This window comes from Diceros bicornis, chromosome 13 (genome assembly GCF_020826845.1).
Source record: "Diceros bicornis minor isolate mBicDic1 chromosome 13, mDicBic1.mat.cur, whole genome shotgun sequence".
Taxonomy (NCBI): Eukaryota; Metazoa; Chordata; class Mammalia; order Perissodactyla; family Rhinocerotidae; genus Diceros; species Diceros bicornis.
This window is the reverse complement of record NC_080752.1, coordinates 6,139,590-6,158,470: the sequence shown is the minus strand read 5'-3', so window position 1 is coordinate 6,158,470 and position 18,881 is coordinate 6,139,590. Positions and strand designations below refer to the sequence as shown.

At 40.7% G+C, this 18,881-nt stretch overlaps 1 protein-coding gene across 6 annotated transcripts in view; it reads right to left on the bottom strand.

Annotated features, from left to right (window-relative positions):
- CFAP57 (cilia and flagella associated protein 57) overlaps positions 1-18,881 on the bottom strand; it is an 84,144-nt gene that overhangs the window by 61,131 nt on the left and 4,132 nt on the right. For all 6 annotated transcript variants that reach the window (XR_009221803.1, XM_058552141.1, XM_058552142.1 and 3 more), the window contains exons 4-6: positions 17,348-17,634; positions 14,974-15,181; positions 11,832-11,984 (exon numbers count right to left, since the gene is read on the bottom strand). Coding sequence is in view for 5 of the 6 variants with exons in the window: in XM_058552141.1 (XP_058408124.1) it covers positions 11,832-11,984; positions 14,974-15,181; positions 17,348-17,634 (648 nt within the window). In the remaining variant the exon portion in view is untranslated. The remainder of the gene's footprint in view (positions 1-11,831; positions 11,985-14,973; positions 15,182-17,347; positions 17,635-18,881) is intronic.

Here is an 18,881-nt window from a genome sequence, read left to right as displayed (position 1 = left end):
GGAAGAAGGGGGGATGACCTTATCTCTAGAAACTCTTATCAGTGTGGAAAGCAAGGACTTAAATCTACATACTCTTGATTACTGTGTTTTCTGGTAATCTCCCATATTAGCTGACTCCGCTACCCCCAACATCCTCCTTTGCCTACCTGAACATGATATTTAAGGTGAAAACCTTTGCCATTTGTCCAGAAACTCAGTTTCCCTGGTATCTCACATGTATACATGTCATAAAGCTGTTTGATTTTCTCCTGCTATTCAGTCTCATGTCAATTTAATTTGTAGCCCAGCCAGAAAGGACCCAGAGTGGGTAGAGGATAGTCTTCCTCCCCTTCACCACTATTATTTTGAAACATTATTTTAATGGCAATAAAATATTTTATTCTACAAATACACCAGAATTTAATTTAGCCATTCCTCTACTGTGGAAACATTTAAGTGGTCTCTGATTTTTGTTATTTAGGAATAACACTAGACTAAATATCCTTGCACGTTAAGTCTGTGTACTTCTCTGACCACTTCCTTAGATGCTGTAGTGCTCAACATTAAGCTTTTTATTTTTTATTTTTTTTAATTTTTTTTAATTTATTTTCTCCCCCAAAGCCCCAGTAGATAGTTGTATGTCATAGCTGCACTTCCTTCTAGTTGCTGTACGTGGGACGCGGCCTCAGCATGGCCGGAGAAGCAGTGCATCGGTGCGCACCCATGATCCGAACCCGGGCCGCCAGCAGCAGAGCGCGCGCACTTAACCGCTAAGCCATGGGGCCGGCCCTCAACGTTAAGCTTTTTGATTGTAGTGTAAGTGCCTGACATCAAGCTTGGATTACTGAGGCATCCATTTCAAAAGACATCCTTCTTGAATAAACATATTGCCAGCTGGATGACACAGCTACCAGCAAAACAACCACATAAGGAATTAGGCTGCCCTCACCCATGAAAGTCCCTCTTTCAGAAAGCCCTGAGTAACCTAGATAACTGACTGCTTAAGTGACCCTGCCTCCCTTCCAATGCCCTAATTTACATTCCTTTGCTTTAAAGTAGCCAATAAAGGGTGAACCCAGGAAACCCTAGACATACCCCCTTGGACACTAATAAGATCAGAGCCCCAGGTCCCAGCTCTCTTTCTACCTGTGACCTCTCCGTGTGGCCCCTGGGCATGCCATGTACCCTCCAGGACTTGTGAATAGTAAATCTTGTTCCTCAAAATTCCCTTAAGGTTTTTGCTGCAGTGCATCATAAGAATCACAAGGACTGGTCAGTCTAGCCAGAACATTGGTCCCCATGGGGGAAATGTCTGTGGGGGCTCACTATGAGTAACATGGGCCTGGGCAGGTGCCTCAGGGATTCCTAGCTGATTCCAAGCATCATCATCAATTGGCTGGGACCAATACAACAGATACACTTCTAGAAGTGGAATGCTGGGAGAAATGGTATGAATGACCTAAGGATCTGATAAGGAACTGATATAAGGATCTTGATAAGTACTGCCAAATTTCTCTCCAGAGAGACTATATTACTCTACCATCAGCAGCAATGAAAGTTGGGTGAATGATTTTAAATTAAAATGTCTTCCATTACACCAGTTGTGTAGGTTCCAGATGTCTGTCATCAGAGGCATTATACCTGGACACCTGAATGAGGAGTGATGGTTGGGAAATTTAATGAGGTGTACAGATTTTAGGTCTGTTCACAAGCCAAGACAAAGGCCAAGATGAGTATTCCCTCAAATTCTGGCCCTCTTCACTTATAAACTTATTTGCATCCACTCCATCCTTCTCTATTATCTCAGAGAAAGAGGTGCTCTGCCGGGTGGGGGGGGGGGGCAGGCACAGATTATTCCCATTCTTCTCCATCCGTTATGCCTTCTTTCTCCAGCATCTTCAACCTCTCTGTCTCTACTAGCACATTCCTATTAGCTTATAAATACACTCAACTCTCTCTTATATTAAAAACAAAAGCAGTGCTCTCTCTTCCACCTCTTCCCTGCACCTCTGCCTGAGCAGTTGTGTAATGATGGAGAATCAGACAAGCAAGCTTACTGGTTTCACCTGGAATTCATGACCACAAACCTCCAATGGGCCTGGTAACTCCACCATGTTTGTCAAGAAGTTCACTTTCTGAATCTCCAAGATAACTACTTATACCATTTATTCTCTCTATTCAAACCTTCCAAACTCTCTTCCTTTTTCTCCCATTCCCAAATCTCATCTGATGACCTTGCTTCATATTCCTTGATTTTATATCTTTATTTCCTTTATTTTGTATCTCAGGAGCAGAGTTGCAGACTATCATAATCAATTCATGTAAGGCCAATTTTATTTTATGTTTATTTCATTCCTCTCTTCTTCAATATTCATTCCTGTTCCTCCCTTATCATAGGCACCAACTAATGGATTTTATTTATGTCTTTGAGTATATACATATATGTTTTATATTTCTATAAATGGCATTGTGCTTCAGATCTCATTCTGTATTTTCACTTTTTTCTCTCAACACTATATTTTTAAGGAAACATCTATGTTATAGTATATATAATTTATTGCTTCTAGCTGATGTTTGGTATTATGTAGTATGCATCCAGCTACTTTACTTCTCCCTCATTCCTAGCAGTAGACATCTGAATTGTCCTCAACTCTCCATTGCTACAAACACTAAGGTGAATATCTTTGTACATTCTCTAATGGACCTGCATGATGGAATTCCCGGTACATATCCAGTGGCAGACTACTGGATAACAAGATACATGAATTCTCTATTTGACCGAGAACTATCATATTGCTGTCTAGAATGGCTGTACCAGTTCACAGTTTCATCCTCACCACATTAGGATTCCCATTCTCCCTTGTCCCCAGAAATCTCTGGTGACACTTAACTTTCTAATTTTTGCTAATATAATAAAGAAACTTCTTATAAAGAAGCATGTCAGAGTTGTTTTAATTTGTGTTTTTCTGCTCACAGGGCAATATAAATTGCCTGTGAGAGTGACCAGATGTTGGATCTAATAGACAAAGGCTTCAAAGTGGCCATTATAAATATGTTCAAAGACCTAAAGAAAACCATGGTTAACCACGATTAAAGAAGTAAAGAAACATATGATGACAATGTCACACCAAATAGAGAACATCAAGAAAAGGACAGAAATTGTTCAAAAAAATAGAAATTCTGGAGGTAAAAAGTACAACTGGAAGAGGGGCTCAAATGCAGATGTGAGTTAGCAGAAGAAAGAACTAGTGAACTTAAAGACAGATCAATAAAGATTATGCAATCTGAAGAACAGAGAGAAAAAAAAATGAAGAAAAAGTAACAGAAACTCAGATAAATGTAGGACACCATTAAAGCACATCAGCATATGCATCATGTGAATACCGGAGGAGAGGAGAAAGAGAAAGGAGCAGAAAAGATATTTGAATAAATAATGGCTGAAAATTTCCCAAATTTATTGAAAAACATCAATGTACACATCCAGGAAACTGAATGAACTCCAAGAAGGATAAACACAAAGAGATCCACAGACACATCACAGTAAAAATACTGAAAGCCAAAAACAAGGAGAAAATCTAGAAAGCGGCAAGAGTAAAACAACTGATCATTTACAAGGGAACCCCAATAAGATTACAGCAGATTTCTCAGCAAAAACAACAGAAGCCAAAAGGAAGGGGGATAACATGTTCAAAGTACTCAAAGAAAAAACTGTCAACCAAGAATCCTATATCCAGCAAACCTATGTTTAAAAAACAAAGGTGAAATAAAAACATTTACAACAAAAACTGAAAGTATTTGTTGCTAGTGACCTACATTACAGGAAACATTAAAGGAGATTATTCAAGTAACCCCAAACAGTAATTTGAATCATCACGCACACATACAAGCACTGGTAAAGGTAATTATGTAATTATAAAACATGATATAAATACATATTGCATCTCTTTTCTTCTCTTAACTAATTTAAAGAGCTATTGTATAAAACAATGTGTACATTAGGTACTGTTAAACCTATGAAAATGTAATATATTTGCCAATAATAGCACAAAGATGGTGGGTGGGAACAAACCTGATGGGCGAAAGAAATGACTCCAGATGGTAATTCACATCCACAGGAACAAACAAAAAGAACCAGAAATGATAAATAAGGTTAATATAAAAAGCTATAAATATATATGTGCTCCCCTTAGCTTTTTAAAAAGATATAAAGTTATACAAGATAATAATTACAACAATATTTTGTTGGGTTTATAACATTTATAGATATAATACATATAACAATAATACCACAAAAAGGGGGACAAGGGAATGGAGTTATATAGGATGAACATTTCTATATCTCAGTTGCATTAAGTTAGTATAAATCTGAATCTTCTTCTGATAAGTAGAAACATATAGGGTAAACCCTAGAGCAATCACTAAGGAAATTACTGAAACTGTATAATGAAAAAATAATTAAATAAATTAAAATACTACATTAAAATTCACTTAATGCAAAAGAAAGCAGTAAATGAGAAACAGAGGAACAAAGAAACCCATAGCCTATAGAAAGCAAAAGGTAAAATGGCAGAGGAAAACCCAACTATACAATAATAACATTAAATGTGACTGTATTAAACAATCCATTTAAAAGTCAGAGATTGTTGGGGAAGTTGTTGGCTTCATGTGGCTCCCAGTGGGAATGCAGCCCAGTGTGACTGCAGTATTCTGCCGAGACTTATTTAACCACAGTAGGAGTTGATAAACGACCTCAGGAAAAACGCTATGATTTCTTCTCCAGTGCTCTTGATGACACAGGATGTTATTGCGTTGAAAAACATTACCATCAAGAGCGATGCAAGCATCATGGCAGCGTGAGAGGCTCCCTTTGTCTCTGCCCCTCAGTCTACAACTAGTAAAACAACCATAACTCAACAAAGGTTCCTCTGACCAACACACTAGGACAGAGGAGAGATCCATACATCTGTACATCTGAAGGTGGGTGGACTGGAGCACACAGAGGAGGTGGAAGTGGGGGAACAGTGAAGGTGGTGCCAGCTATCCTGGCCTCCTAGCCATGGTGGCTGAGCTCGCAGTCCCAGGGAACCCAGTAGCAGCAGTGGAGGTGGTGGCATGACTTCAACCTCCTGGCCACAGCAGCACCCGTGGCCACAGGGAATTGAGTAGCAGTGGTGGCAGGGTCAACAACACTGGCCCTGCTAGCCATGGTGGTGCCTGCAACTTCAGCCCCCTCCCTTGCAAACCTGACAACCCCAGATATGGCAGAGGCACCTGTGACCTCAGCTTCCCCTATCTCCTTCCCCTCCCTGCACTGTGACAGTGGTACCTGTGACCCAGGTGACTCCAGATGCAGTGGAGGAGCATCTAGTACCCCTAGAAGCAACACTGGGAGCACCAAGGCACCAGCGACCCTGGAGGCACAAGTAGCAACAAGGGCACCAGCAACACTTCTGGCAGAGGTGGTGGAGGGTGGAAAGTGCCAATTCTCAAATATAGCCAGAGGCAGCTCAGGTAAGAGAAACCAAAAACTTGTGCTATAGTGCCACCTACTGAAAAACACAAGAAAGGCCTCTAATTACCAACCTGTTGAATTGTTAGAATCAAAAGTAATAAAGCTTTACCTAAATAAGAAGGTGTTCTCTACTTTAAATGCACTGGCAGAGGAATAACTCAGCAAGCACCATGAAAAACCATGGTAACACAGTATCCCAAAAAGAAAATGACAGTTCTACAGAAATCAAACTTACAGTCAAGGAAGATTGTGATCTAACTGACAGAGAATTCAAAATAGCTATCATGAAGAAACTCAACGAGCTACAAGAAAACTCATAAAGGCAGCTCAATAAGCTCAGGAATAAAATAAATAAACAGCAGGAACCCTTTACCAAAGAGACTGAAACTCTAAAAAAGAACCAGATTCTGGAGCTGAAGAACTCAATAAATGAGAAGAAGAATGCATCAGAAAGCACTAGAAATAGAGGAGACTATATAGAAGAAAGAATTAGTGAGCTCAAAAATTGAAACACAGAAATTATGCTGGTAGAAGAGGAGAGAGAACTAAGATTTTTAAAAAATGAAGTAGCCCTACGAGAACTATCTGACTCTATTAGAAAAGGAAACAAAAGGATAATTGGTATCCTAGAAGGAGAAGAGAGGGAGAAGGAGCAGAGAGCTTATTTAAAGAAATAATAGCTGAGGACTTCCCAAACCTGGGGAAGGAAGTGAATGTATAAGTCTATGAAGCTAACAGAACTCCTAATTATCTTAAAACAAAGAGGCTTTCTCTAAGACTCATTGTTTTAAAACTGTCAAATGTCAATGATTAAGAACGAATTTTAAAGGCAGCCAGGGAAAAAAACGAGAGTAACCTACCAAGGAACCCCCATTAGGCTATCAATAGATTTCTCAGCAGAAACTCTACAGTCCAAGAGAGGGTAGAACGACATACTCAAAATGTGTAAAGATAAAAACTGTCAGCCAAGAATACTCTATCCAGCAAAGTAATTCTTCAGATATGAAGGGGAAATAAAGGCCTTCCCAGACAAACAAAGGCTGAAGGAGTTCATCACCACTAGACCCACCTTATCAGAAATGCTGAAAGGATCTCTCCTACGTGAAACAAAAAGGCGAAAGTACATAAAAGTTTGAGTAAGGTGATAAATAGACAAAATCAGAAAATTGCAACTCTATTATCAGAATAGGTTGCTAAACAATTACAGCATAAAGATTAAAGGGAAAAGAAGCATTAAAAGTAACTATAGTGACTTCAATTTGGTAACAACTCACAACATAAAAAAATAATTTGTGACAACAGAAACATAAAAGTGGAAAAGGAAAAGGATGAAACCCATTTAGACAAATGAAGACAAGGTGCTATCAGTAGAAAAAGGACTATTTTATCTATGAGATGTTTTATACAAACATCATGGTAAACACAAAACAAAAATCTAGAGTGGAGATACAAAACATAAAAAAAGAGGAAATTGAGAAAAACATCACAGAAAATAATCAAATTGAAATGGCAGACAGGAACACAAGGAAAAAGAAACAATGAAAATATAGAACAACCAGAAAACAAAAGATAAAAATGCAGTATTTAGTCCTCATATATCAATAATCATGCTAAAGTAAACGGACTGCATTCACCAATCAAAAGACAGAGAGTGGCTAGATAGATTAAAGAACAGGGCCCAACAATATGCTGCCTCAAGGAGACTTGTCTCAGCTCTAAAGACAAATATAGGCTCAAAGTGAAGGGTTGGAAGATGACACTCCAAACAAATGGCAGCCAAAAGAAAACAGGTGTAGCCGTACTTATATCAGACAAAATAGACTTCAAGCCAAAAAAGATAATAAGAGACAAAGATGGACATATAATGATAAAGGGGACAATCCATCAAGAAGACATAACGTTTATTAATATATGTGCACCTAACAAAGGAGCACGAAAATATATATAGCAATTATTAACAGACCTAAAGGGAGAAACTGACAGCAATGCAATAATAGTAGGGGATTTTAACACCCCACTTACTTCAATGGATAGATCATCCAGACAGAAAGTCAACAAGGAAACATCAGCCTTAAATGAAACATTAGACCAGATGGACTTAATAGATATATAGAACATTCCATCCAAAAGCAACAGATACACATTCTTCTCAAGTGCATATGGAACATTCTCAAGGATAGACCATATGTTGGGACACAAAATAAGTCTCAATAAACTTAAGAGGACTGAAATCACATCGAGTATCTTTTCTGACCACAACGGTATGAAATGAGAAATCAACTACAAGAAGAAAGCTGGAAAAATAACAAATATGTGGAGACTAAACAACATACTACTGAACAATGATTGGGTCCATGAAGAAATCAAAAGAGAAATCAAAAAATACCTCAACACAATGAAAATGAATATGACATACCAAAATCTACGGGATGCAGCAAAAGCGGTACTAAGAGGGAAGTTTATAGTAATACAGGCCTACTTCAAGAAAGAAAAAATTAAATAAACAATATAACTTTACACCTAAAGGAACTAGAAAAAGAACAAATGCAGCCCAAAGTCAGTGGAAGGAAGGAAATAATAAAAATCAGAGCAGAAATAAATGAAAAAGAGACTAAAAAGACAATAGAAAAGATTGATGAAACTAAGAACTGGTTCTCTGAAAAGATAAACAAAATTGACAAACCTTTAGCTAGATTCACTAAGAAAAAAAGAGAGAAAGCTCAAACAAATAAAATCAGAAACAAAAGAGAAGTTACAATGGATACCACAGAAATACAAAAGATTATAAGAGAATACTATGAACAGCTATATGACAACAAATTGGACAACCTAGAAGAAATGGATAAATTCTTAGAATCATATAACCTTCCAAGACTGAATCATGAAGAAATAGAAAATCTGAATAGACCAAGCACTAGTAAGGAGATTGAAACAGTAATCAAAAACCTCCCAGAAAACAAAAGTCCAGGACAAGATGGCTTCTGGTGAATTCTACCAAACATTCAAAGAAGATTTAATACCTGTTGTTCTCACACACTTCCAAAAATTGAAGAGGAAGGAATGCTTCCTAACTCATTTTACAAGGCCAACATCACCCTGATACCAAAACCAGACAAGGCTGACACAAAAAAAGAAAATTACAGGCCAACATCTCCAATGAACATAGATGTAAAAATCCTCAAAAAAATATTAGCAAACCAAATACAATACATTAAAAGGATCATACACCATGATCAAGTGGGAATTATTCCAGGGATGCAAGAATGATTCAACATCCACAAACCAATCAACAGGATACACCACATTAACAAAATGAAGGATAACAATCATATGATCATCTCAATAGATGCAGAAAAAACATTTGACAAGATTCAACATCCATTTACGATAAAAACTCTCAATAAAATGGGTATAGAAGGAACATACCTCAACATAATAAATACCATATATGACAAACCTATAGCTATCATCATACTCAATGGTGAAAAACTGAAAGCTATCCTTCTAAGATCAGGAACAAGACAAGGATGCCCACTCTTGTCACTCTTATATAACATAGTATTGGAAATCCTAGCCAGAGCAATTAGGGAAGAAAAAGAAATAAAAGGCTTTCAAATTGGAAAAGAAGTATTTGCAGATTTCATGATCTTGTATATAGAAAATTCTAAGGAATCTACTAAAAAATAAGTGAGTTCTGCATCTGCAGGATACAAGATCAGTATGCAAAAATCAATTGTATTTCTATACACTTGAAATGAACAGTTAAAAATGGAATTAAGAAAATCTGACTTACAATAGCATCAATTAGGAATAAACTTAACATGAAAAGTGCAGAAGTATTCTCTCAAAACTACAAAACATGTTGAAAGAAGTTAGACAAGATCCAAATAAACGGAAAAACATCTATGTTTATGGATTCGAAGGCTTAATATTGTTAAGATGGCAATACTCCCCAACTTGATCTACAAATTCAATGCAATCCCTATAGGGATCCTAGATAGCTGCTTTGTAGAAATTGGAGCGCTGATCCTAAAATTCATGTGGAATTGAAAGATACTCAGAATAGCCAAAGCAATCTTGAAAAAGAAGAACAAAGTTGGAGGACTCACAGTTCCCGATTTCAAAACTCACTACAAAGCAACAGTAATCGGGCCAGGCCCGTGGCGTAGAGGTTAAGTGCGCACGCTCTGCTGCTGGTGGCCCAGGTTCAGATCCCGGGTGTGCACCAATGCACTGCTTGTCAGGCCATGCTATGGCGGCATCCCATATAAAGTGGAGGAAGACGGGCACAGATGTTAGCCCAAGGCCAGTCTTCCTCAGCAAAAATAGGAGGATTGGCAGATGTTAGCTCAGGGCTGACCTTCCTCACACACACACACAAAAAAAGCGACAGTCATCAAGACAGTGTGGTACTAGCACAAGAATAGTCAGATCAATGGAATAAAATTGTGAGTCCAGAAATAAACACATATGTCAACTGATTTTCAACCAAGATGCCAAGACCATTCAACGGGGGAAAGAATAGTATTTACAACAAACAGTGTTGGGACAACTGGATATCCACATGGAAAAAAACGAAGTTAGGCTCCTGCCTCATGCCATATATGCAAATTAACTCAAAATGGATCAAAGACCTAAATGTTAGAGCAAACATTATAAAACTCTTAGAAGAAATACAGTGGTAAATCTTCAAGACCTCAGATTTGGCAATGGATTCTTAAATATAATACCAAAAGCACAAGCAACAAAAGAAAAGTAGATAAATTAGATTTGATCGAAATTGAAAACTTTTGTGCATCAAAGGACTCTATCAAGAAAGTGAGAACAACCCACAAAATGGGAGAAAATATCTGCAAATGACATATCTGATAAGGAACTTGTATCTGGAATACATAAAAAACTCTTACAACTCAGTAATAAAAAGACAAATAACACAATTTTTTAAATGAGCAAAAGATCTGAATAGACATTTCTCCAAAGAAGGTATACAAATGGTCAAATGCACATGAAAAGATACTCCACATCATTAGTTATCAGAGAAATGAAAATCAAAACCACAATGAGATACTACTTCATATCCATTAGAATGGTTATAATCAAAAAGTCAGAGACTAAGTGTTGGCAAGGATACAGAGAAATCAGAACTTTCCTACACTGTTGATGGGAATATAAAACAGTGCAGCCACTTTGGAAAATAATCTGGCAGTTCCTTAAATGGTTAAATGTGGAGTTACCATGTGACCCAGCAATTCCACTCCTAGGTATATACCTAAGAAGAATGAAAATATAAGTCCGTACAGAAACTTGAACACAAATGTTCACAGCAGCAGTATTTATAATATCCAAAATATGGAAACAACCCATAAGTTGTGGTATATCCATACCACGGAATATTATTCAGCCATAAAAAGGAATAAAGTATTGATACATGTTACAATGAGGATGAACTTGGAAAACATTACACTAAGTGAAAGAAGCCAGTCACAAAGGTCCATACATTGGTATTAAATGTCCAGAATAGGCAAATCTATAGAGACGTAAAGCAGATTAGTGGTTGCCTAGGGCTGGGAAGGGGGTGATGGGGGGATAATAGCTAAAGAGTATAAGTTTTTTTTTTTGAAATGATGAAAATGTTCTAAAATTGACTGTGGTATTGGTTGCACAACTCTGTAAATACATTAAAATCCATTGAATTGTACACTTTAGGTGAATTGTATGGTATGTGAATTATAACTCAATACAACCGTTATTTAAAAAAAACACCATTACTGATAAAGATACATTAAAATCCCCTACTATGATTGTAGGTGGTCTATTTTCCCTGAACCGTCAAATTTTGCTTTATATATTTTGAATCCATGCTATCAGGTGCATACAAATTCAAAACTGTAATATCTTGATGAAGTGAACCTTTTACAAGTACAAAGTGATTATCTTTAATAGTGCTTTTTTGTTGCAATGTCTGCAGTGTATTTATACCAACTTCCTTTGTTACTTAAAAACCAAAAAAAAGCAATGATAAGCCTTTTTATATATACATTTTGGGGCACAGGAGCAGGTATAGCAGTACATTCAATTCCTGAGGTACAGTTGCTGGGTAAAAGGATACATATAATTTAAATCTGATAGACATCTCCAAGGCATTCTCCAAAGAGGCTGCAGCAATCACAGTCCCATCGAGGCTATCAGAGTGCTTCTACACGGACATCTTAAAATTCAAGTGTCTTTTCCTTTGTTACGAAGGGAGTGAATGAGCCCACGCCCAGCTACTTTGGATTAACATTTGCCCACGTGGTGAGCAGTTCCTGGGCTGGAAGGAAGCGCTGCTGGGAAGACTCACCTTGCTGATCTCCGTCAGGGACATGGTGATGCTGTAGAGTTGGTTCTTGCTGGTGCTAGCAATCAGGGTCTCCTCTGAGGGGCTGAAGCACAGGCAGAGGACATCCTGTTTGTCAGACTGACTCGGGTCATTGCTCTGTGGGTCCACAGGAATCTGCCCAAGACCCAAAACAGCTCAGTAAGGTCCCTGCATTGCCAGTGTGTCCTTGGGCTTCTGAGTTTTCTCAGATACTTTTAGCTTACAGACTCCCAGACCAGCATGCTTCCCGGGATCCTCCTCAGATGTGGAGAAGGGAGGGCTTGAGTTGTCTCTGATCCTGCGGGTTTTGTATTCACCTCTAAGTGATCAGAGGCTGAATATTAAGACAGCGGCATACATAAAAATGATCAGTCTATATATCTCAATTTGAGGTCTCCTCTCAAAATAAGCGTTAGTCTAAATCCCACTCTTGCCCACCTGTTGGAAGCCACTGTGGGTACCCACCTGCACCAAGTACACCAGTGTACACTTCAGGGCAGCAGAGGGGAAGGTGACAGCCCTTATTCCACGTGGGGTGGGTGGTAGGGCAGAGAAAAGAGAAGGGGTCACACCCCTCCTGCCAGCAGTCTCTGAGAAGGCCTGTAGTTCCCAAGTAGACATTATAAATTAGATTTCCTTTTCCTTATTTCTGGAAAGTCTGGCCTGCACATACCATCTCCTCTTCCTTACCACCTAGTTATCACTCAGTTCTTCATTCCTTATAATTTTGTTCTCACTGCATCATTTACTGAAACTATCCTCATGAACATCAGAAATTTCCTGGTCACCAAAGCCAGAGGCCCCTGCTCAGTCCTCACCTTCTTGGCTTTTCTAAAGCCTGTAGCAGTGACAGTGGCGTCTGCCTCCCTGGGGTCTAGGACACTGGGCTGTTGTGTTTCCCTCCCTCTGCCTGCAGTTCTGTCTTCCTCTACACCCCCTGCCCCTTCCTTACATAGTCAACTTCCCCTGCTCCACCAGGGCAGCGAGGGCTCTAGGAAGCCTTCCCTGACCCACCCTGGGATGGGTCGGCCAATATTCCCTCAACGTGCCCACAGCACCAGGGAGCTCCCTCTGCTGTCTCATTTATCACACTGTGTGAAGCAGAAAGGGAGCCTGAAGACCAAGGATTGTGTCTGTGTTGTCCCACTGCTGTCTCCTAGTGCTTGGAACAGTGTTTGGCATGTAGCAGGCACCGAGCACAGAGCCTGGGCACGGTAGGTACTCAACAGACATTTGCTGAATGAATGAGTGAATGACCAAGACTTCTCAGTGTCCTCTGCTGGGTTCTCATCATGTCTCAGTCTCTAAATTAGGAAATGCTAAGTTTTGTCCTCAGTCCTGTTTTTTTCTCTGTCTATATTTTATCTCTCAGTGATTTTACCTAATAGGAGGGTTTCAGTGAAAACAATAGAAGTGAAAGTCATTACAGTGATAAACACTTAAAATAGTAAAAATAAAGCGTCAACTCCATGCCAGACACAAGCTAAGCAGTGTGTGTGTGTGCGCGCGTGCGTGCGCACGCACATACTGATCTCACTCCCAAAGTCTAAACCACATTTCCAACTGCTTCACTTTATTCTGGTCTCTGGTCAAATGTCAGCTTCCTCAGGGAGGCCTCCCCTGGCCGCCCTCTCTAGAACAGAATCTCCTCTTGCCCTCTGTCCTTTTCGTGGCTTTATTTTCTTCACAGCATTGATCCCATTCAACAATCTGTTCATATTTGCTTGTTTGCTTGTTGACTGAGCCCCAGGGGCAGGCTCTTAGTGTGTTTGCCTCCCTACCATATCCCCTGTGCTAGCCCCTAGCACGGAGCTTATAGTAAACACTCAATAAATATTTGTTAAATGAATAGACAAACAAAATAATGAATTGATTTCTAAGCAAAGGAAACTCCTAATGCCTCCCATCAGTCTCCACCCACCTTGCTCTTACCCTCAATTTTCCCATCTCTGGCACCTTTTCCCAGGCATCAGGCTGACAGCCCAGGCATCACCTCTGAGAGCTGCTTACCTCTGTCCTCCACATCCACTCAAGGAAAGTCCTATAGACTTAACTTTCACAGAGGCTCTTTCCCTTCCCACTTCCCCTGCTACTCTGCCGTGATCCTAGACCTCACTACTTCTTGGCTTCAGTAGCTTTTTTGTTACTTACCTGGCCCCTAATCACAGTAATAATAACTACTATTACTTATTGAGCACCAAGCACTGCATACAGTAATTTAGACAGATGTTGTTCCATCCTTTTGATAACCACGAGGGATAGGCTATTTTCTCAATGAAGAAACACAGGTTTTGCTAGATTTAGCAACTCATCTTAAGTCACTCAGTGAACAAGTGTCAGAGTCAAGTTTAACTCATTCAATGTATTTTTAACCACTTCACGTCCAATGCCTCCAAATCATCCCCACTACATTTTATAGGCAGATTGCTCTTCTTAAGCACAATACTTCTGCACCAAAAAACAGGTTGCCAGCTGAATTACATACACACTCCTCAAGCTGGCATCTGAGATCTTTCACCAGCCTTAGCTCTCATCTTCTCCCTTTAAGTGACTTCAGTCCCCGTCCACTGGGGAACAGAATATACCCCAAACACACCACCTGCTTCCTGTCAGTGGTGACTTTGCTTAATTTGTTCCTTCCATCTGGAATTCCTAATCTGTTTCTTCCTCTCAAATGTTATCCATCCTCTAAGACCCTTCCTCAAAGATTACTGTCAAACACCCAGAACCCTTCCTGGTTCCAGATATGATCTCTTTCCACAACCATTTGTATCATTTATTCCACAAACATTTACTGGATGCTTCCTATGTCCCAGGTAGTATGCTTGACATTAAATATCAATACATATCATAATAGAACAATTTTTATGAGAACACTAAGCTTCAAAGAGAAAACAGAATTTGCCAAAGTTCTCTCTCAGGATTCAAATGCAGATCTTCTTAATTCTAAACCCCAATTCTGTCCAACTCATCCTAAAACTTTCCTCAGGATAAATGGCTCAAGTCCCCGTTTCTGCTCAGCACTACGGCGGATCTCCTCCCCATCAAACTCCTTGTCAGCACTGGGCTGCTGCAGAACAGGTGCCAGTAGGACCCCACTTTTGCTTCTTCCTCCCCTCCTTACCCGGATTTCCCTGCTCTCACGGTAAAAATCCTTCTCTTCCATCTTCTCAAACAGTAGAACTCTCCCTGGCCCAGCAGAACAGGCAAATCCCTTTGAATAGGCCGCAATGGCAAACACCTGGGGCATGGTTATCTGGCTGCGGCTGCTGGTCGTCACGGCCCGTTCATAGGAAGGGACCGGTGAACTGATTGTTGGAAATTGGATCAAGCTAGAAAAAGAAAATAGGACATGAAGTTTACAGATACAATCCCAAGGAGATGAATTCTGCTAGGGATGAGAAAGAAGGGCTGTCTTTGGGTGTGGGAGAAAACCACCCAGTTTGGGCCCCTTTCCCAGAGCTAAAACGTTACTCTTTGGCCGGGGAATGCTCCATGAACTCCAAACAAAGATTGGAAGGTTACACATTTATTTGGTAGTCTCACAACCTCGTGTGGTCACTACTACTAATGTTATTATTATTATTATCTTCATTTTGTTGTTTAGAAAAAAGTGGCTCAGAGGAGTTGAGTTGTCTAAGATCACACAATTTATTATTTATTTATTTTCGTGAGGAAGATCAGCCCTGAGCTAACATCCATGCTAATCCTCCTCTTTTTGCTGAGGAAGACTGGCTCTGAGCTAACATCTATTGCCAATCTTCCTCCTCTTTTTCCCCCCAAAGCCCCAGTAGATAGTTGTATCTCATAGTTGCACATCCTTCTAGTTGCTGTATGTGGGACACCGCCTCAGCACAGCTGGAGAAGCGGTGCGTCAGTGCACGCCCAGGATCCGAACCCGGGCTGCCAGTAGCGGAGCGTGTGCACTTAACTGCTGAGCCACGGGGCCGGCCCCTAAGATCACACAATTAGTAAGTGGAAGAACTGAGATTTGAATCCAGGTTTCCTCCCTTTCTCCCACCCTCTCTCCCTCCCTCCCTCCCTCCTTCCTTCCTTCCCTCCTTCCTCTCTTTCATTCATTCATTCATTCATTCATTCATCCATCCATCCCTATAACAAATATTTATCGGCATTATACTGTGTTAACAACTCTGTGAAACAACGGTAAATGAGACTGCCACAGTTCCTGCCGTCAGAAGCTTATAGTCTGGGGAGGATGTGATAAGGACTGTTAGGGGGAAGCTGAGTAGGATGGGAGCAGCCAGTCAGCAGGTCACGAGGATTTTCTGAGGGCAGTTACTGAGGAGGTGCACCTATCCGAGAGGAGCAGAGGCTGAGAGCCCCCGGCTGAGATCTGAAGGATGAACAGGAGTACGTCAGGTACGTGTATGTGTCTAGAGAGTAGGGTAGTGGGGGGGGGCAGAGAGAACTACACATGGCCACACCCCAGAGCAGGAAAGGGCACACAGCATGTGTGGCAGACAGAAGCAAGAGCGGATGCTCCCAACGTGAAGAAGGCTCAGAGCAGCAGGGATGGGGGGGCCACGTCCAGGAGTTTTGGCTGTATTCTTGGAGCCCTGGACCCACTGAAGGATTATGAACACAGCAAACTGGAGGGCACAGGAACTTATTAGGAAACTTAACATACTCATGACAAAAAAGGAGATGTTATTGGCATGGGGGATGGTGAGAAATGGGTGGACAGACAGTTACTGAGGAAGAAGAATCTACAGTATGCCATTGCGGTCGATGGCTCAGGCTCTGCAGTCAGACAGATCTGGGTTTGAATTCTGACCCTGCCACTTAACGGTGCTGTGATCTTGGGTGAGTCACTTAACCTCTCTGAGCCTCAGCTTCCTTGTCTATAAAATGGGCATGACAATAATATGTACTATACAGGTAAGACTCAAATGAAAATATCAAGTACATAAGGCAGTATCTAGTACATACATTATGATATGTGTGAGATATGATTATTATTGGCTGTAGAAGAGGTAAAATTGGCCTGAGCCCCCACTTTAGCCCATAAGCTTTTGTCAGATTTCCTGATAACATTTTCTTGCACTTCCTTGTTGTTCTGCTGCCTCCTACCGAACTGTAACGTCCCTGAGGACCTGTGTCCCCAGCACCTAGCAGGATGCCTTGCACACTGTAAGGACTTGGTGGACATTTATTGAATTGATTCAGTAAATCAGGCAGCCAATAGAAAATATATTTTGAAAATCTGTAATTTCAAAATATATTTTGAATGACTAGTCATACTAAAATGCTTATAAAATAAGGTTAAGTATAAAAATAAAAAGAATTGTCTCTAGGCTACAGTCATATAACTGTCAAATTTGTGCTTGAATATAGAGGACCAGTAGAAAGGCAGAGGGAAAATGAAAAGAGTTGATTTTAAAGGTAGAGTGATTTGCAAAGAATGCTGTTTTTGGTGTAACGCTATTAGTACGATGAGCATACTTTCACGAGCGCACCAGCCCAGGGGGCGCCATTACCTCTCTGATTCCTGGATCATGTTCAGGTTCTTCCTGTCGCTGGTGGACTCCTTGACCATTATGCTTGTCTCCCAGCGCTGATCTCCAGATTCAAAGAGGAAGAGCCTGCCGGTGTCAGTGCCAACGACAATCTTGTCATCAGACACCCAGGTGTGGGCTAGGTAGTTCTGGGGTTCTCCCTTCTGAAAGTTGGTTTGCTTCAGGGTTCCCTCGGCAAAACGGAGAAGCTTAAACATCCCATTTCCAGTGACACAAACCTGAGTGTTGTCCTGGGGACTGAAGCTCACCTGTAAAATGTGAAAGATGAAAAGAAAAAGATTTATAAAACAAATCTTGATGCAATTATTTCCCATTTTACTAATTAATATTTATTTTAGGTAGCTCAGAGTATCCTTTAAACATCACTGAATCATATAATTTTGATACCCTATTTGACAAGAGCACAGATCTATATCCATTATATTCACAGGGCCCATGAGTCTCAAACTAGGAAGCCTACAAAAGTCACCTTACAAAGGCCACTAGGAAACCTACAATAGTCACCTTACAAAGGCCACTAGGAAGCCTACAATAGTCACCTTACAAAGGCCAAAAAGCAGTAGGAGCAGGTCTCAACAACAGCAAAACTGTGCAAACAAAACAGAATGAAGGCTCAGCTGGAAACGCAGAAAAATGAGGATGTGGCAGGTTCACGTGCCCTGTCCAGGGGGAATGAACCACGTATCAGAGACTTCTATGTGGTCTCCTACCAACAAGCTTCTTTATCTGCACCCTCATTCCAGTCTACAGGAATGGGCAGCCAGCCTGCCACCTCCATGAGATCGTGAGCCCTGAGGGGCTGTGGCTTTTTCATCTCTGTATTCCCAGCGCTGGGTTCACAGTGGGCATCCAATAAGCATTTAGGGAATCTATTTGAGAGGAGGTGCTCTCTGCTCTGATCAGGGATGCTGTACCAGGCCTCATCGTGGCCTGGATGAAATAATTTTCTGGCTCTACCTGCCTTTGGTCTGATTCTGTGGTCACCAAGCAACCTTCTGGTTATTAATTTCATCTCCCAAGTTCTCTATGACTAGGGAGGAAATACACTGGATAAATGATGGGAGTGTTCTGGCTGTGATATGCTGGTTTCTACATCAGCCTCTTGTGAGAATAACTGAGTCCATGCCTGAGATGCTGACTAGCTGGTATCTCTGAACATGAACAGAACTGAGTTCTTGAGCTTCTAAAACAGAGTACTAGACCCTGGACTGGGTTGACCGCACCAAGATAAAACTCTTTCAGAACCACTGCCTAAGCAGTCAACCAGCCTCCTAACAGGTCCTCTTCATTTTGCCTTCAAACCAAAATTCTGTTCCCCACATAAGTGTAATTTCAATGACAGCTTCCTAGAGATCTACCATCACATTACATTCCTGAAATCTTCCCACTGTCCAGCAATGCTGCTGGGGAGAGGCCAGGACCAGGAAGAGAGAGTGAGTTTGATCAGCCCACCTCTGGGCCCGACCTGTGACCAGAAGGCAGTTCTGGGCCAGAG